Here is a 21,382-nt window from a genome sequence, read left to right as displayed (position 1 = left end):
AAGATGGGAGTTAATGATCTGTTTATTTTTCTAGTTCAGTAAATCAGCAAGTGACTTAGAGCGTCCTCTATTCTCTTTAATCTTATTTGAGTGAATCAGTGAAAGGAACCAATATGTATTTGCTGTCTATGACTTATTTTGACAGAAGTCAAGCAACACAGCAGCTTCGATCTAAGAATTTCTCTTCCATAAGAAATTGTGCTAGTTCGGCATTTGAGTTTATTCTGGCACAGAACTAAACATGACCTGAGAACAAAACATGAGCTGAGACTTCCTTCAAAAACCATAATGTTAACAATTCAGACTCATAATATCACTTCAGCATTAATAATCAGAATAGGTGTTTAGATTTTTTTAAATAAAGAAATTACTTTAACCATTTTACTTATATGTTATAAACTGTCATAAAATCAGTCTTAAAATCAAGGTCATTTTGAGAAGAAAAATCAAAGACAAGTCATTTTAATCAAAATGATCTTGAAAAAAAAGACTGCAAAATGGAACATTAAAATCGATAACAGTAATGCTACAAGCCTCTGGTAGTTTTCCTCACAAAATAAAAAGTCCCTTTGGGAAACTCAGTTCAGAAAAGTTGGCAATTTTATTCTCTGCCTTCCCAAAATTAGTTCTCTGACGGCACCAATACTTTTCTCCCTAGGGTGCAGCAGTTTTGTTCAGTGAGGCTATGTGACAAAAATCCCACAGAAACAAGAACCCATATAAAGTGCCGTTTATAAAGAAGAGGTTTCTGTGTCCCAAATCGAAACCAAGTTGGTCTGCCATATCTGACCTCTGTGGCCCCTCATGATTTTGTGACTTCAGTCTGTAACACAAACTGACTTCTGCAATCTGAAGCCACAAATGTCACTCTGCAAAACAAGCAGTGGTGAAAGGCAGCAGGCAGGTGCCTCTTCATTATGTGGCATCCAACAAATACACAACTTTCCCTGATAGGCATTTGTAATAGATAAATTCTTATCTGAGCTTTTAAAATAAATAAATAAATAAATAAAACAAAACAGTCATCTTATTAGTGCATTTTTTTTTTCCCAGGAAAATAATGAGAAGGTAGAACTAATTATTTCCAGGGGAAAATACTCAAGCTAAACCACACTATTTGCATTTTATTGTCTCTGCAGAGGTGTAAATTGCTGTCATCTTGGGCTTTATATTGCACTGATAAGGTGCTTCTAGGAAAGGGAAACTAGGCTGAAAATTGACATCATTATGCATTTCTGAGATGCTTATATTTAATCATTATAAACAGCCGATCTTTGAATAATAGTCTGGGGGGGATTAAACTGCCAAAAATAAATGTCTGCAGCTGCAGGGTTATGAAAACATCATTTGATGAATTACCTAGAAATGGAAAAAAAGGACTCATGTCCCCACCTTCCCCAGAAAAACCCTAACACAAAAACCACCTCAGTATCAATAAAAATAGAAGACAGAGAACTGGCAGTAAAGGAAGTCTAAAGCAATTCATATATAGTAGATTCATCTGCTTCCTTTCATAATGCAGGGACATTAGCAGAGAAATTTAAAGGCAATGAGCTTTAGAGAACTTAAAGACAGGAATAAGCAATGGTAGTATGTCACATTCTCACTTTCCCTGAGAACCTCCATAAAATACTCCACAAAAGCAAGTGGCGGAGGATGTTACTCACAGGAATTATGATTTGAGGTCAATCTCAGTTAATGCCTTAAATTTAATTAATCCACACTGCACTGTAGTTTCCTGTGCATTTTACTAAAGCCTTATAATGAGGCTCATAGTGAGAAATTAACAGTAGGCTAAATCCACTTTTACATAGCATGATCTCTTATTAATTCAGCTGATTGACATGTATTATTACCAGATACATCCATTTTCCCCCTTTTTAAACTCTGGAGCTTGAAAACCATCATACCCTTAAGTGACTGCAAACCACACCTCTTGAAGAGACTATGTACCTGACAAGTACCTATGCAAGGGTTTTTTCAAACACTCTCTTAAATTCTGCATCTTTATTTCATGATCAAGTTTAGTCTACAAGTTTTTTCAATCTACACTGTATGTCAAATGTTTTTAATGACACTATGTTAACGTGAGAAGCTATGATGGTTTAGCATGCTTTTACAGGACTGCATCAAGATGATGGCTACAGATTTTCTAAAGACGAATGTCACATGTATGAGGAATTAAATCAAGGAAGATCAGTTTAAACTGTAGTATGCCAGTTCCATGTTTCTTTTCTGTTTTCTTTGTTTCTGCAAACAAAATGCTGTATTTCTCCTTGAGATCTTTGCTATATGAGCATTAAAAGGATCTAATAACAATAATAATAATGTAAAGCCTTAACAGCAAAAAAAAATTGAGCTAATAGTATGATGCATAGCTGTACCTCATGCTTTATTCTGAGCACTTCAAGATTTTATGGTATTTTCTTGATTTTTGGTAGCTTGATCTGAACTGAATCTAAACATTGAATCTAAACATTTATACACATTTTTAAAAAGAGTAAGAATTGTAAATCTTTTGAATATGTTGTCATTTTTCACTATTTTTTTGATTTAGAAACTAATTAAAGGCTTTATAGTTCATATTCAAATTTTATAAATTGAATAAATTTATGCATTGAACTAAAAGAAAATATTTTTTTCTCATTAAAAAAATGAGAATTGCTCAATGCTGCATTTCAACAGCTTCTTCATCAGTGTTATCCTTTGTGCAGTGAATCTAGGAACTGAATATGGTAAGATCAGTCTGGTTCTCACTTCATTGCTTCATGAGGAAGAAATTACATATCTCTTAATAAAAAAAGTATTTATTTTCAGATGTTGAAATAAAAAAATATTGCTATCAATTAATATGATTAACTGTTTCCTCTAGCATTACCACTACTGAAAATAAAATTTAAACAATAGTATTTGTTTATTATTTTCTTCATTAATAGGTGCTGGTTTTCTGTAATTTGGGAAGAGGCAAGGTGTTAAATTTTTCACAAAAGACAAAAATTTAAAAGCTCTGAATAGAACGATAGCATAAGAAAAAAAATATTATCTCCATTTTGACCAGTGTGACATATTTTTGCTACATATGCACTTTCTCAACTGAAAATCTCCAGAGTTTTCAGTAGTTAAGTTGACAGATGAAGTAAAGATTGCTTGACAGCCTGGTAACCTATCAAGAGGGGAAGGGACACTGTCAGTCAGGGTTCAGGTACTGGAAGGGCTTTTGACCAGCCAACCATCTGTACACATCAAGATGGCCAAGTGCTATTTTTTCCCACTACTCAGATCATGAAAATGAAACCAGCACTGTCAAGAGGCATGCAGGCAATGAGACAAAATACTTTTTACTGTCATAGAGAACTTTCAGCTTTGTGAACACTTACTATCACAGAATCACAGAATAATCTAGGTTGGAAAAGACCTTGAAGATCATCCAGTTCAACCATCAACCCAACATTAATAGTTCCCAACTACACCATATCCCTCAGCACTATGTCATCCCTGCTCTTAAACACCTCCAGGGATGGGGACTCCACCACCTCCCTGGGCAGCCCATTCCAACACCCAACAACCCGTTCTGTAAAGAAATGCTTCCTAATATCCAGTCTAATCCTTTCCTGGTGCAACTTGAGGCCATTCCCTCTTGTCCTATCACTTATTACCTGGTTAAAGAGACTCATCCCCAGCTCTCTGCAACCTCCTTTCAGGGAGCTGTAGAGGGCGATGAGGTCTCCCCTCAGCCTCCTCTTCTCCAGACTAAACACCCCCAGTTCCCTCAGCCGCTCCCCGTACGACCTGTGCTCCAGACCCTGCACCAGCTTCGTTGCCCTTCTCTGGACACGCTCGAGTCATTCAGTGTCGCTTTTGGAGTGAGGGGCCCAAAACTGAACACAGGAATCGAGGGGCAGCCTCACCAGTGCCGAGTACAGGGGTCAGATCCCTTCCCTGTCCCTGCTGGCCACGCTATTGCTGACACAAGCCAGGATGCCATTGGCCTTCTTGGCCCCCTGGGCACACTGCTGGCTCCCGTTCAGCCGGCTGTCAATCAACACCCCCAGGTCCCTCTCTGACTGGCAGCTCTCCAGCCACTCCTCCCCAAGCCTGTAGCGCTGCTGGGGGTTGTTGTGGCCCAAGGGCAGCCCCCGGCATTTGGCCTTATGGAAACTCCTGCAGTTGGCCTCAGCCCATGGCTCCAGCCTGTCCAGGTCTCTCTGCAGAGCCTCCCTGCCCTCGAGCAGATCAACACTCCCACCCAACTGGGGGTCATCTGCAAACTGACTGAGGGTGCACTCGATCCCCTCGTCTAGATCATCAATAAAGATGTTAAACAGGAGTGGCCCCAGAACCCAGCCCTGGGGGACACCACTCGTGACCGGCCACCAACCGGATTTAACTCCGTTCACCACAACTCTTTGGGCCCGGCCATCCAAACAGTTTTTTACCGGGCAAACTGTGTGCCCATCCAAGCCATGAACAGCCAGTTTCACCAGGAGAATGCTGTGGGAAACGGTGTCAGAGGCCTGAGTAAAGTCAAGGTAGACACCATCCACAGCCTTTCCCTCATGCAATAAGCAGGTCACCCTGTCATAGAAAGGGATCAGGTTTGTCAGGCAGGACCTGCCTTTCATAAACCCATGCTGACTGGGCCTGATCGTCTGGTTGTCCTGCATGTGTTGTGTGATGGTACTCAGGATGAGCTGCTCCATCAGCTTCCCAGGCACCCAAGTCAAGCTGACAGGCCTGTGATTTCCCAGATCATCCTTCTGACCATTCTTATATATGGGCGTCACACTGGCCAATTTCCAACCTGTTGGGACTTCCCCAGTCAGCCAGGACTGCTGGTAAATGATGGAAAGTGGCTTGGCGAGCACCCCAGCCAGCTCCTTCAGCACCCTCGGGTGTATCCCATCCGGTCCCATAGAGTTGTGTGTGTCTGATGCAGTAGGTCACTGACTGTCTCCTCCTGGAATGCGGAGGAGGTTGTTCTCCCAGTCTCTGTCTCTGGCTGAGTAGGCTGGATGATTATATTATGCTCAATAGACACACACGGAGTTGTGTAAACCACCATTATTATTGAAATTAATAATACACTTCCAATTGCACTATCCACTCCTGTATCCTACACCATTAGAGTGCTATTGTAGGCTGTATGGTAGTTGTGGTAGTATCATAGGTAATTCATTCCCCAGAGGAGTCTCCAATACTCCTGCACATGCTGCTGACCATGCCTCCCCTCTGGCGGGCATTACATTGGCACTGTCCTCTTGGCTGAAAGTTGTGTATGACCTCCTGCCCATACAGAAACATTGGTGCCTGAAAGCAAGGGCTCACTCTCCTCACCATCAGAGACCAAAAAGCATTGCTCTCCTCTGCCCACATACCTGCTTTCGTGGTAAAACACATCTAAACTCTCTGTGTAGCACCAGCATAGGTCTCCATTGCATCCCGGTTCCCTCAGACCAAAGGCAAGTCTGATACTCCTTTCCCCGTCCTCCAGCCCACAGCCTGGTCTGCACTGGTAGGAACTGAAGGTACTGGAATAACAAGTGAGCTGCAGGATGAACCAGTCAACTCCCACATCAGGGCCGGACAAATGGAACATGTCACACCATGCTGTCTCATGTCAACACCAATGCGAGCTTTGAGGCCTCTGACGTTTTCCCAGATATCTGACATTGGTTAAAAGGGCTCCAAAATGGGAGGTGGGGGGAGACAAGCAGACACGTATACACACACACACACAAACACACTCTGGGATCACCTTGTTTTCAGGGGAAAGCAGCTTTGCAACGTACCAATGGATAGTGGTTGTAATCCAAAGCACTGTGATGACATATTTAGGGGGCTTCAATTCTACTCGGTAAGAGGGATGTGAGTGAGGGATTTCAAGGTAGACAGAGAGCTGTGTTGACATCTGTCTTGTTACAGTGGTTATGATGAAATGCACGTTTGTGCAGCAATGGCTTGCATACTGTATGCAATGATGCAGTGTCTGGGAGCTGAAGGACTGCATTCCCACATAGATGGGAAACCACTGATATCTTTTCAACATGGTAATTGGGAAATCTATACTTATTCTTGGGAAGTTATACCTTGCAGAATTGACATAAGAAATGCGTCTGAATATACCACTGAGATTATGTGTGAAACAGAAAGCTACTGCAGCCTTTTTTTTTTCTTTTAATCTGTGTAAATCAAAGTTAAGATACGAAAAATATACAGAAAATGTTAATAAATAGAGTAAGTGTCCTTGTGCCTAAAGTAAGGAATACTACAGAAAGGACATTGGACAAGCACATAAACACATGGCTACCATTTACTGGGTCTGTCCCTCCCAAGAAAAATGAAATCTAGAACGAAATATGGTCATTCTGCAAGCACCGCTGCAACATTACATAGCATGTTCTGTCTTACCCTGGTTTTACTCTCTCCTGAAAACAGCAACATTTCCCTGAAGAAAGGGACATCTCTATGGAGCTAGTATCACTTCTCCCTGATGTAGCATCAAAACAAATGCCAATGAACATGAGATGATGCTAGGGAACATAGTACAGAAGAAGTTAAGGGACAGGAGAGTAGAAAATATCTTTGAGGGGAAAATGAACTTTTCTTGTGTTGCATCTCTGCATGATCTTCATCTGTGAGGACATTCACGACCTGCAGACTTCCAAGAACTGACAGCTCACAAGAGTATTGTAAACACAGGATATGTTAGCTCTCCAAAACTTACTGTTGAGATGTTCAGAAAGAGATGTTCAGGGTTACCAAAAAAAACCCTTACATGCTGATATACCACGCAGTTATTTCTCATTTTTCTTTCAAAACCTTGACACAAATCAAGTACAGTTCATCTAATTAAAATGTCCTCCATGTAAGTTTTAGCACAAGCAAGCCAGACAAACAGTCCCATGTACAAACACAAAAATATATATGTATTTTAATTTTCATTTGGTCATATTTTATTTAACAGAATGTCATTCTTCCTCAGTAGCCAACAATGATTTAAAGTAGTAGTACTCTCCAAAGCAGCCCATTGATCACAGAGAACTGATGATATTTAAATATACAATATAAAGAGTGACATGTTTCACAAAGTTGCTTAATCCTCAGATTTTAGCTTGGAACACAATAGACCATCTTACTAGGTCCAAGAATAAAATTCAAACTGACACCAAGTTGTGAAAAGAGAATAATTATTGAAATTATACATAGAGAGAAGATGACTGATAGACTTGTCCTGGCTTTACAAATCTCAGACCCCCTGAGTCCTAACAGTACTAAACTGAGAAACAAACAAACAAATTTTCTCCTGAGGATACAAGCACTGTTTGCAAATTACTCCTGTAATTTAATTTTTGAATTTTCGATATGGTGCTATAGTATTTTCCGCAAGGCTCCGAAGTAGATTGTTGCATGCAAAAAAATTCTATTCAGTGGTTACTGCTACGCAAGTACTATGGATCACAAGAGCCTTAAGGCACAGATAACCAATCTAGCAATTTTAGATGTCACCACGAATAGCTGTTAATCATTATTCTCATAACAGAGTTGTATCAATAGATTGTGTGAGTGCTTTTACATTTGCATGAGTGCAGGATCAACAGAGTTAGCATGAGTTATGCACAACTTTTATTGGGACAGGAGTACTTCCGTAATCTGTTGCTTAAATAAATATTGGGGCAGTAGTCCCTACCTAAAGAGTGATAATTAACAGTCAGGGGAAGGCAACATCTTAAATCACAAGAGCTGTCTCAGATGACTATCTATCTAAACCTGTGTGGACTCCTAGCCAGAGGCTTTTTTGAATTCCTCTATAGTGACATCAGCTGTTGCTCTCATTATCCATTTCACCCTGTTACCAGAGATTTGTATAAGGGAAATATTTAAAGTAGTGGTCCTCAAGCTCTAGTCTTCAGATTACCACGGTGTTGGGTTTTTTTAGTTTTCTCCAGTTATTCATAGAATAAAGTACATACAGAAGACAGGATGTTGTTGAATGCAAAGGTGTAGGAGAAGAAAGGATGAAGACCTCAAAAGTTTTGTAGCACACATTTCACACAACATAAGCTAAAAAAGCTAGAGAACAAAATGGTTTGAAAGAGACATTATTGTCAAGTTGAACACTAATTAACTGCAAAACAAAATTTTTTAAGTGTCAGGTATTCTATATGTGCCCCTCTGAATATATTCATAGTTTTAAAATTCCATTTTGTACTATTTAATTCCTTCTGCCACTGATGCGTGAAAGATGCACATGAACCTCAGAGAACATTTATATTCTCTGTATTTAAGGGAAAAAGATTATACACTAAGTCCCATCAAGGATACAACGTAACCAAACCCTGAAACTCTTTAAGTTATCATAATATTAGGCATTACTTGTAACAATCACCAATTTAATATTTTTAAACACTAAATGTAATGCTTAAAGTTGTCAGTTTCCTTTAAATTGTCTCCACTCTGAGTAACTAATGGCTACAATTAACATCACCAGCAGAACTGTTTAAAGACACAGGACACAGATCATCAGTTACAGCTCGAAGGCTGCATAATTAGCACAAGACATGGTGGTGCACAGGGGAGATTCCCCCACCACTTACAGCCTTCCACACAGAGTAGGCACCGACACTGATGTCAGGGCAAAACAGGCTGCGCAAGCACTGAATTCTCCCACAAAATTATCTCTGCAACAGGGATGTGCAGAATACATCTCTCCCTTCTCTTCCTATGGACAGGTTGGTGAACATAAGTGTTCCAGCTCCTACATGCTACAGGATACCCACATCCCAAGAGCCACTGTGGAAACAGCAGCAGCAAAGGCAGTTCAGACCTGGCATATACATCGGGTTTAAATATATCAAAATCAAGTTTGCATTAGAGAGAAAGATGTTCTCTTTCCTTTCTGATGGCATTTTTGTGGTGGGGTTTGTAAGTCCTCTTTTATATCACAGAGCAAGTGAAAGCCTCCCTCACCATTACATTAAAATGATTGATCAGTCACTCCATCTCCCCGCTGTGGTTTTCTCCATAAGCCTCCCTCTTCTCCTTAGGAGCATGTGGCTCCTTTCCTTCTCTCCCTGCATGGCTTCTTCAGCCAGGCAGGACAGAAAATCTCACATATTCCTTTGGGTACCAGGTCTGAGCCAGCCCAGAGCCCATCTCCAGGTGAGGGTCTTGTGGCATGCACTGATCCATTAAACCATGTTCACAAGCTTAGCTACTGCACCTACAGCTTCACATGGTAACTCAAGGAAAGATTTAGGAAACTCCATCATGGCCATACAAGGTCGACCATGTAAAAAATGGGAACTCTGTTCATAATGTAGATGGGGGACATGAGACAGACTACTGATTTACTTCTTGGAAGTGTTCATTTAAGTTCACTCACATCATTTTTGCCATTCATATGGCTTTCCACTGCAGGCTTACTTCTGGCTTTTATTTTAATTATTGTGTTTTATCATCTTCTATTGTCTTTTTCCTTGCTTTTTTCTCCCCTTAAATTTTTATTAACCCAGGGACCTGATTTGAGATGCCTGCCTTTAAGCACTGCTGTGTGTTGCGGATGATGCAACGGCCTCTTTAAGGAGTCACAGCAGCATTTCCATATCAAATGCAAATCCTAATTAACCCCCACCATTTGTCTGCCACAGATTGACAGATATGCCAATTCTCTCAAAGTGAGTTCTCCACTAACAGCAAAAGAAAGCTTCATCACACCTTTACTAAAGAGGACTTGCTGTAAGTAACTGGTTCAGAAACAACAGAGCTGACTGACCATGGTCCCCATAGACAAAATACTCTGGCCATGTTTTAACAAAATTTCATGCCCTAAGAAAGCATCAGCATCTTCCCTTGGAGGTCTCTCTGTTATGCCTGTGTGCAGTGCTTCCCCTCCATTTTTATTCCACAGCAATACCATCAACTCAGATTTTGAACTCACTGCAGAAAGTCTTCCTTCTTCTCTCTTAAACTCATATCATGAGAATCTGTCAGGCCTGTTAGCAATTAAAGAAGTTTACACACACAAGACACTGGAGAATGCATGACAAAGCAGTGGGAGCTTGTGATCTATATTTCAACTTCACCACTGCCCAGCATACCACAAGTTGTTATTTTTTAACCAAAAGATTACTTTGCAAATTGTGGAATTCAACAGGGGTCAATGCCATTTTTGTGGCAACAGACCCATATGAAGGGAACAAATTAAGATCCCAAAAGCTGATAGGAAAATATTCCCACACAGCTGAAAGCTGAAATGCAGTATGAAGAGTACGTCCAAGTCAATGTGCTAAACACAGACCCTTGACACAGAATCATTCAACGTTACAAGGCAATACAGGATGGGGGTCCTATCTCCCCCACTTGCACTTTCATTTGCGGTCACTTAAGCACACCTCTAAATAAAAGGCCAGTGCTCCTTGTGTAGTTAATGGGAAATAAGTATCTTTCAAGGCCCTCAAAAGGAAATCCTCCCTGATCAAGTTCATAATTCTTCACTGGGCATCCAAGATTCCCTTTTGGGAGTCTTCAGAGTAAACTACTTTTTTTCCCATCAATTATACAGGGAAGAAAGGCATTTCATTTGGGGTACATCCTCCCTTTTTACCATTTCCTCAGCAGAAATGATAAAATGTACATTCAGATTTAATGCCACAAGAAAGCAGATCACCCCTGGTTTGTAAAGGTCTCATGGTAGGATGTTTAAGTAGGTTTCTAAAGAAACTAGGCATAACTGAATCAACAACCAGACACTCTTCTCTCACAAAACAAGGACACATTATTTTCTCTCCTGCAGTTCAAACCAGATTGAGTGATCAAAGTGTCATTTTTGCCATATATAAACACAATGTGAATGTCTTCCATTGAGATTTTAATGTCTCTAGCTGGCTGTGTTGCTGTTTTGCTACCTGAGAAATGGGTTCACTAATATTTTCTTGACTTTATAGTGTGCTTTGAACTTTACAGCCAAAAGCACTATTCTCAGCCCCACAGATACATGACTGTAAGATACTTGCAAAATGCCTTTCCTTAGAAGGACACGATACAGCTAGCACGTGATTTTTTCAGTACAATCCTTTGAGACCTTTGCTTTTGCCTTTCACATTGATATTCATCTTCCAAATTTGTTCCGGTACCCAAAGCTGTCAATAGCTCAGCAGGACATTCCCCATAGGTAAATAAAAATTATCAAAACCAAACTCAGCAACACCCTCTCAAATCCTATTTTAAAATTCTAAACAAAATTTTAAAGCCTGATTTTGATTTTTTTTCTCTCTTCCATACTCTTTCAAACATGACTTTTTTAAAAATCTTGACAAATACATACACTGATAATAACAGTTACAATAGAATAACAGGGACATGACCAAAGATTATTGCAAAGTGTTTCTCAGTTAATTCTAAATCATAGTTCTTATGATGCTTGGCAAACTTTTTAATTTCCAAACAGACAGATAAATAAGAAAAGGCATGAACAAAATACTGTCAGGTTATAAATTTGTCAGGTAATGTGCTCAGGCATTGCTGTGACTGTGATTAAATAATACAAAGAGCATTCCATGCAAGGTACTGAGCTACAACAATTCTTTGAGAGACTTTAAAGTGAATCTGCTCCTCCACATACTGATGACTTCTTGAGGTCCCTTCTACTCCTATTTTCTTTAATTCCATGTTTAGTTTATGTATGTCTATACAAATATCTTTTGTGACTAGGCATAGCATGTTTGTAGAGTGCAAAACATCTTCTTAAATATGCTATACAGTAAATTTACATTTCTGTAAAGACATCTTAAAGCTATTTTACAACTAATAACTCGGGAGCCTGTGGATTTGTTGGAGCTTAGTGGGACTGATTACCTGTCTTTATAAAGCCAAGAGACCATTGACTCTGATTACAGGAGGAAGGCTTTGGGCACGAAAGTTCCCATAACTTTTCCATATATTTTTAAACATTATTTTAATGGGAGAGATATCATGTAAGGGGACATTTTTAGAGCTTGCCAAAGGCCTGAAAATATCAATTTTTACACTTTTTTTCTGCCCCTTTTTTTGCACTTAATTGTTTGTACAGGTGTATCCAGTTTTTCCACTAAGTTCCTCATATTGCAGGATATTTTTTTCATATGCATATCAGCATGCATAATTACAACAAGGTTTATTCTATCCAATACACAATAAAGGTAAGAAATTAAGAGGAATTCCTCCCAAGCATCTGAATTCTATTTTTAGCACTTCAAGTCTGCTATAAAAATTAGACATCAGTTCCTATGATAATAAAGATTGGAAAAAGCTTTCAGTCCAAATTTAATCTATTAAAAATTGACCTACCTATAAAGATCTTCTACAAGAAGCAAGGGAAAGGTGGAAACCCTTTATGTACCCTGATGTGTAAGAGAGAAATGTCTTCATAGAATACTGAGAATATGTGAAGGATAATTATTTTTCTTACCCATTTTCATATTCTTATCCAATGTCACAATAGCAGTTACTACTGCCAGAAATTGCTTCAGCAAAATAAAAGCTGCAGCCAAGAAGACCCGTAGCCCAACTCTTTAACAGTGAGGATCTTACTGAAAAAGTAGTTTTGTTCTTGGTGAAAGATGAGATCCTAGTTACACAAAATTGTAATATATCCTACTTTCATTTTCTGGAAACAGTATATTAATACTCATTAACTTGAAGCTGAAATCAGGAAACAGAAAACATTACATAAATTACAGCTAAGTGCATAAATAAAGCATTTGCAAACAAAACAAATTTATAAGCTTCAAAACAAATGTTAACCATCATACAGTTCAGTAGATACACTTTCCTACAAAGATGCTCTGTGGGGATGTTAAGAGGCATTTGCATTTTCTGACCAGACAGCTGGTGTACTCTAAAACCAGCGTTGTGCTGGTTTACACCAAGGTTTGGCCCATATATCCAAAAGCATCCATGAAGATTTTCATCACCGCTGTGTCACAGTTTGCATACATACAGAATACTGATTAAATCCTGAAGCCCTTACAAGGAGAATACTTCTACTGATTTTAAGACTTTTATCTGATAAAGATTTAAAAATCAGATCAATGGCAATATACTATTCTACTAACTGTAAGTGTGGGCATATATAACATACATTCAAATATGGCACTTATGCAAACCCTACAGACATATCTCACTATCCAGCATGATGTTACAAGGTATGTGAAAAACAGGACTGAATAAAATAGTATATAAGAATTCCTCAATCTTCCAAGTCTCTCAAACCATAGAAGTAATATTACAACAGTTTCCACTACTGAAAACTTGTAGGACAGACTAAAAAGACATTTAGGCTCTCTTTACATTTCATAACACATATCATGAAAATAGAATTAGGAGAGCAGAAAGGCGATGACTTGTTCAGACAAATTCATCCAATACATTGTCATGTTGGGGCATACACTATTTAAGCATTGCTAATGAACTGTAAAGTAGGAAAGCTTTATCTGTGTGCTGCCTGGGCTAATCAAGGGTGATGCTGGAACGGACAGGGTTGTCTCAGCCCTGAGAAAAGCCAAAGCTGCCACCACAGGAGTTGCAACTAAACTCTGAGATGACACACTTCCAAGATTTCACTCTCCACTCTCTCTTAACTTATCCCAGTCAACTAACAGTGCAATCATCCTGGGTGAGGAGAGGTGACCTGCAACTGGTGACTTTGAAGCTTCAGTGATCACAGAGGTGATGGAAGAAATTCTTTAAACTCTGGCACCTGGGAAGTGGGGTTGCTGTGAACTATCTCCTCCACTATGGTCAGTGTATTCTTAACTAATCCCTACATTGCCTGGACATGCTCTTACAATACCTCTAACTATTCAGATGTCTTGGTGGGCACCCTGTGTCTTCTCACTCTGCAAAGTCCTAATAAGAAATTGCATTCTTGCCTCAGCATACAGGCTGCACACACATCAGCCAGCACACAAAGATCACACAGCCCCTGTGTTTCAGCTGATAAACCCAATCCCCAGTGAAACCTGTTGCCCTTTTGAGGTAAAATGTATTTCTCTATTATGGCACATGTTCAATATATACAGTTACACTACAACCAAAACAAAAGTGTCCTAAACACATAGGCAGAGATGTTTGACTACAACTTATTCATATTAATCCTTGCTTGAAGTGGGATGCTGTTGTTCTATGGAAAGCTTTACTATATCAATAATGACATTGTCTCAATATACAATCTATAATATATCTAAGTACATTGAATAGGTATGATTTCTTGTATAAACCTTCAGTTAAATATACTTGTCTAACAATGTCACTTTGTATGCTTGTCAGAGATTGGTAAAAATATATATATATGTATCCAGTCTCCCAGTGCACAGGGTTCAGTGATTAACTTTTAACCTCTGCTGCCAGGCTTTACTTTCAAATACCAGTTATTACACTGTATTTAGAGGACTATTTTCTCACTCCAAGGGAGAACAGAGTTCTGGAAAAATTGTTGATGTGCACCCAAAATGCAAGAGAAGTAACTCGAATGTGTACCACGTTACAACACCCAGATTAGCGTAACAAGTCAGGTTACTTGCAAACTGTAAATGAAAAGTTAAGGAAGAAACCTCACAGATCCATACAGCCAAACAACAAAGCTGTCAAAGAGTTGGTTCCAGCTCATCTGTTACCTTTTTCACAATGCTACATGGTTTATGTTAAACCACAATCCTAAGCCACAACTTTATTTGGGAAATCAATTCCTACAGTTAGGAAATATTCAACTGATTACAGCGTCTCCAAGTTCCCATATTCCCTCTTTATCTTTGCACACTACATGAGCATTGCAGAGAGAAAACAAAACGGCAGTCAATATGCTAGCTGCAATATGGCTTCCTATGAGAAGGACGACATTTAATTGGCTTTGATATTTTTCTTTGTCCGGTATGTATTTCTCTGTATGTGTGAGCATGTGTGAGCTCACACACTTTTTCTTCTCTTTTTTATGGTGCACTTCACTGACATATTTAATAGTCACTCATTGCCATAGCATTTGTTTACCATAACTTACAAAGTCAAATTGGAGGGTTATATTGTATTTACAAACAAGTTGGCACTTACAGAATAAATTATTGATTCCTCTTTATTTTTTATTTCATTTTATTTTCCTTTTTTCTCCTCTTCTTTTTCACCCAAGAGCATCTAGAATTCAGGCAGAATAGTAAAACCTGCTGCCTGCTGCCATTATGCTACATTAACATGAGTAAATAAGATTCCAGCTGGTACACTCTTTCCCAAGGTTTGCTTGTTGCTGAGAGGCAGTGCCTTCCACCTCAGTTCATGTCCAGTGCTCAGGAACTGTTAGTCAAGTGAAAGCAAAGGCTGCATGTTTTCTTCCTCATTCTTATCCATGCGTTTCAGCACCCCAGGATCCACAACCGACTGAGACCTGCAGACGGATAATATGTTTATTTGACAGTTCTAGATCAAGACAAATGAGGGTAAACCTCAGCTTTCTTTTGTTTATTTTAATCTCTGCCAGGGCTTAAAAATAATGGTACAGAATTACCCAAGCATCTGATCATTTCAATTAGTCAGAAAATACCCTCATGGAGTGATTACATGGCTTTAAAGAGCTCAGTGCCTGTTTGTGGATATAGGAGCAAAAGGTGGAATAAAGTGGATCCTCTTTTCTTCAGTGAAACAGGGCACATCCTCAGTATGCAACAGAGAGCAAACTTAGCTGTCTTTTGTACTGCCTTAAGCACTGACCCTCTCTACCAGAAGGTTATATGGCATGGGGCTGGTAAAGAAGGTACAACTCAGCCACCCAGCTGGCTAATGGCACACTGCAATTAGTGGCATGTGTTAGCTGGAAGCACAAGTTGCTCCTTTTCTGAATAGCAACAGTGTGAGATACTAAGCCATCCCTAGGGAATCCAGCCATGGTCAGCAGAAATTCTGGAGCAGTGGACACATCTGTCAAACTCACTTAGCAGCTCAGCTAAACAGAGCAGAGATTGATGGGAAGGGCAAATTCAGTGATGCAATGAAAAATTTCTCCCAGTTCTCTTATTCAGCACAGAAGCATAAAACTGGTACTGGTACTCTGCAATAGCCAGGTGTGAGGGAAAAAGAGGAACCCTCAGTCTCCACCAAAACCAAAAGGCTTCATTAAAAGCAAAGTCTGAAGTGTGTCTCAGCTTGTCAAAATGCAGACACTTCTGGGCTACAGTAACAGCAACCCTTGTTTCCTTTAGTGGGATGAATCTCATGCCAGAAATGACTGTTTCTCGTCATTTCTGTAAAGATTTGAGATGGCTAGAGCATGTGTACATCTCTACAGTGGAAGCACACTGTGACTGCAGTATGGCTACAGATTTGTCCATGTGAAGGGCTACAGGAAAAGGAAAAAAACTGTACAAATTCTGACCTCTGCTAAGATAAACATACAGTAAATCCCTCACTTATAAACTGGCATCATCCACTGAAACCAATGAGTGAGTATGATAGCAGGAGACAATTCAGGTTTTCTCAGAAAATCTAAAGAAAACCTTCAAAAACACACAAAAAAAAATATCTGAATTAGAGCCTAGGCAAAAACTTTAAACACAAGGATATTTTCTAATAATACTTGCCACATTCTCTTACTAATGCTAAAATCAAGCAATTTAGCTTTAAAAATCTGATAGTCTCTCTTGTGATAAACATAATTAAAAATTTTTAATTAAAACTGTACAATAACCCTCATCTAGATCACTGATCAGTTCCTCAGGCAGAAAACTAAACCACTGAATTAAAAATGCTTTAAAACCTTCACAAGGTACTGTGCCAATGCAAAGCTGATTGAAAATCTGCTTTACTCCTGGAAAATCCAATTCATCAAGATAAAAAATGCTGTGGAAGCATACTAATTTCAAAGAATTCCCAACTGACTTTAAGTACTAATAGAAGACTGAGCCTCTTCTTCATCTGCCAATGTCTGAACCACCAAGGTTTTCAGGTCTCATCTGAGGAGCTGAAGGGGAGCCAGAAAGGCTGCAAACCTGGTCTCAAATTCCCAGTGAGGCAGTTTTGGGCATAAATTCCCAGGACCTCCAAACTCCCCAATGCCAAGGCATACATGAAAATGGAACTGCACAAATCCTGATCTGTGGCTTGTAAGATCAGGAGCCTAAATGCTTTGAAGAAGGAGACATAGTTTTCATTCAGTTTTAAATCAACATTTACTGTCACATTTCATTCTGTTCAGCAGCAGTTCATGAAGGAAGGTATGTAAAATGAAAAACATTTGTGTAAGTCTATAGCACCTTCTATCTACATCTCCCAAATATCTTTACAGACATTACTGAATAAATTCCCAGAAAACACAGTAGGACAGAGTTGTACTACAAAGTCCCACTGCAGAGGTGAGGAATCAAAGCCACACACAGATTATTCTGCAGAGGTGATCGACACAGAAATCTGGGTTAAGTGAGAAGAGGGTGCAGGTCTCCAGCTGGGTGCCTCAACTATGACAGCCATGGGTGGACACAGCCACAGGCTAAACAGAACTGCTGAGATTGCTGCAGTGGTGCCACATGACATGAACATGTTCTCTCCAGAGGTCTGTGCTACAGGTGGTATTAATTCCTCCTTATCTCCACCACCCTCCCCACCATCAACCTTCCTTTCTGTAGGGGTCATCCAATTCACCAAAATTTCAAGGAGATCTGGAGGAATGTCAGTGGTTCATATGGGGGCAAAAATGATTAACAAAGAAATGAATTCTCAGCAGTATTTTAGTTTAGGAACAACATTCTTTCAGAACAATAAACTGATTTTTAAATGGCAAGCCAGATTAAACAAGATAATTGTTGGAGATCTGCTAGATGCTTCTGAAATTTGTTCTAATTTAAGTATTTTTCATTGACTTACTGTCACGGTTTCTTATATGTTAAAAACCTTCTTCTGCACTAACATAACACACTGAGTGTGGTTTTAAACTGAAAGAAACAATCCATCAGGTGCCGAATTCAAGTTAAATTTCATCTGCTCTACCTCAACTTTTCTATTTCTGTTTTAACACAATCTGTGCACTAAATACATCAAAGTCCTGGGACTTTCTGTTCATCTTACTACCACTCCCTTCTACTTGGTACTAGCACAGTAAATCTACTTATTACTTTTTATATCCAACAGCAGGGAAGGAGGATTCCAGCAGGTGCTGCAGACACACTAACTGAAAAAGAATGCAGAGAAGGTGAGGAAATTTCAGCTCAATATTATGTAGATATAAATTTCAACAGGCTTATTTTCTGCAGTATGTCTCCTACTGCGTCAGTTAACCCAGACTGAAAGAATGTCAATTTAAAGCTTACACTGGAGTGCAACTCTGCATGAAGGATTTTTCAAGCACAAGTTAAATGAGAAGAAAAATTATTTGAGAAAGAATGAAGAATCTGGTCAACCCACTGCTCTTCCACTTAATAATGTGCTTGCCCAGGATAGTCTGTCTTGTCACAGGACTTCTCATGGGTTTTTTGTTGCATCGTTGGATGAAGCTATTTACTCTCATGACTTCATTTTGCAACAGTAAGACTTGTGCATTTCAGCTCCTAAATTCCACCCTTCTCTCCAAGACAGCTTCTCTATCATCTCATAATTCTTGTATTATGTGCAAATCACATATAAATGTATTGCTCACTTCTACCCTTCCCCTGACTCTTTGCTGGCCCATTTTCTCCACTGCTTGTGTTAATTTCATCTTTGCCATATGACTTCAGGACCTTTTTTAACTTATGCTTATCCTAGTTTATTTCCATCCAGACTCTTGCTATTTCCCGCTTTCAGTGCAGGATAGGATTTCTTCAAAACAAAATCCTTAAACTTCACTGCTTTTTTCTTTTTCATTTCTACAGCAATCTCCTGTTGTCTCCTCTCTATTTGCCCCCAAATATCACCGTTTCAAATCGCACTGTCCTCCCAAATCTATGCAACATTTTCCAGCCAACATTACCTTTCTGGCTGAGGAGTCTGAAAATATTTTATCCTGTTTGATCTGCTTCCAGAGTCTCTCTCCCTTTTGCATCAAATACCATCTCCTGAAATTGAATTCTCAGCTTACCATATTCTGACTTAATTTTAATGACTTTATATATTGGTTTCTGCCATGTTTGTTCTTTTCTGATTCATTGCTATGCCTACCCCTTTATGAGCTGCAATCTGGCTTTTGCTACCCTGCTCAACCTTTTCTACCACCCTGTTGTAATCTTTCCCCTTTCTCCTCTACTGCCCTGGCAAGGCTGGACCAGGTTTACCCCTCCCAAGTGAATTACCTCACTGCTTCCATAGTTACTGGAGAGTTAACTAACCTCTTCCTCTACTTTATTTTGAATGGTAAAATGCAGCATGCAATTATACTGTATCTTCTCAAAAAGAAGAATATCAGAACACCAGGATGTTTAACAGACTTAAGTATAATGACTGGCACCAGTTTTTGTGCTGGTTCTCCTCATTACATTTTCTCATGTTGTGTGCAGTCACTGTGACTGACAGTTCAGATGCTGTAAATGTCCTGGCACCTATAGGCACTGGATGAGGTGGAGGAAGGTTCGAGTTATCATCACCACCCAGATGGATAATTGGCCCCAATTTACCGAGGTTCATTTCAGCTAGCACTGTCTCTCTAAATGCGTTCTGGAGGCTGAGGTGGGATATGAGCTTATACCAAGCACAGCACTGTATACACTACCTATATAGAACCATGGAAATAATTAGCTGTACTGAGCTCACAGATCACATGGGCAATAATCAACACTATGATCTATAATCAACAGAGATCTTCTTAAGAAATTTAAAAAAAGGTCCTTGTATATAATAAACTGAGGGAACTACCTGCATCTTTATATAACAGAAGGCAAACGTTAACCGTATAGCAATACTATAAGACCACAGTACCTTTAACCCACCTTTTCATGGATTTGGGAGAGAGGTCCTTTTCTATATCCTTTGCAGGAGCGTTGTAGGAGTCCGCATTGCATTCACTGTCGTCATCGTATTCATGGTCAAGCAGTGTTCTTGCCCACGTCCCCATGTCATAGGGGGGCAACATTCCTCCAAACTCTGAAGGCAGGATCTCAGGGTGTATTAGCTGATGCAGGCTGTTGAGGTTATTACCGTGCAGGAATATCTGTATGTACACATGCAGGTAAAACCAAAGTGGTATCACAAAAATCATCGAAGCCCAAATTATATCACCTTTATAAGAGGATACTGTACAGTTTCAATGTTCTGGCTGAGTTGGGCTAACAGACATGACCACTAAGGCACACCTCACCTCTGTCTTAAGCATGGTCATACTATGTTCATAAACCTACAACTTGATTAAAACATAAATGACTTTAAATAGTTGTAGGACAAGGGGCCCAAGGAGGGTAAGAACTAACGTCTGGTACCTAGATGGACAGAAGATTAGGTAGACTGACTGTCTCTTGTTAATTGCTCTCCCTAATCCTGTGAATTAAATTAAGTGAATAAATTAAGAACATAAATAATAAGTAAAATTAATATTCACCATATACATTAAGGAATATATATTGACTTTCAGTATATATATATATATATATATATGTATATGTATATTAATATGACATCTATGTATATGAATACTTGTATTTATGTTTAACCTTACTGTTTCTCCTCAGATATCTGGAATGTGACTGATGAGTGCTAGAAACAGAGCACCTCTGGATTTGGACAGCCTTCTCCCACAGATACTAGGAACCTGCAGACTTCCCACTGGGAGGAAATGGCTGCTCTTGGGTATAGCTACACAGATAGCTCACAGCAGCTATTTCTAGACAAGCAAGTAGGCCAGGATTCACCCTTTGTGGCTAGGAGCAAGTGCCATGGCACAGTTCACATCCATATGGTTAAACTCCTTTCATCTCCAGAACAAGCTCACCTCATCCATACTGTTCACTGGTCCATGCCATCCCCAAATTGTTTCTGGGCAATGTCTAAGAACGCACCAGCTGGCACCAGCCAGTACCCTGCCAGAAAGTGTCTGTACAATTAAAGAGTAGGAATGGCAGTGCCCAACCCTTTTTAACTGACTAGCACAGAAGCAGCCAAGAAGGCAAGGTAGGATATTGCCTCCTAACAGCTGTACGCTGCCTCTCGTTCCCCATGGGGCAGGCGGGGGTGTGCACACAGACAGATGTCAAGTGCTATCAATTCACATTCCACTTCACCTTGCAGAGACTCCTCTGGACAGCTATACCCCTAGCATGATTTCTCCAGAGTTAAATTCAAAAGGCAGAAAGAAAAAAAAGGCTAAATGTATGCTTGTCTTGTATTGCTTATTTCAGCCCATCTTCCAGTAAGCTGTGGAAACAGGAAGCCTAATATGACCATGCAAACCCAGTAATGTTCTTCCATC

General features: G+C 39.6%; 1 protein-coding gene across 1 annotated transcript in view; it reads right to left on the bottom strand.

Moving 5' to 3' along the window:
• Nucleotides 1-6,905: 6,905 nt before the first annotated feature.
• CLVS2 (clavesin 2) overlaps nt 6,906-21,382 on the bottom strand; it is a 60,082-nt gene continuing 45,605 nt past the window's right edge. The window contains exons 4-5 of the mRNA XM_026845228.1: nt 19,911-20,131; nt 6,906-15,409 (exon numbers count right to left, since the gene is read on the bottom strand). Coding sequence (XP_026701029.1) covers nt 15,322-15,409; nt 19,911-20,131 — 309 coding nt within the window. The 3' untranslated portion in view covers nt 6,906-15,321. The remainder of the gene's footprint in view (nt 15,410-19,910; nt 20,132-21,382) is intronic.

Source organism: Athene cunicularia (genome assembly GCF_003259725.1).
Source record: "Athene cunicularia isolate RWA chromosome 3 unlocalized genomic scaffold, athCun1 chr3_part1, whole genome shotgun sequence".
Classification (NCBI taxonomy): domain Eukaryota; kingdom Metazoa; phylum Chordata; class Aves; order Strigiformes; family Strigidae; genus Athene; species Athene cunicularia.
This window is presented reverse-complemented; position numbering and strand designations above follow the sequence as displayed.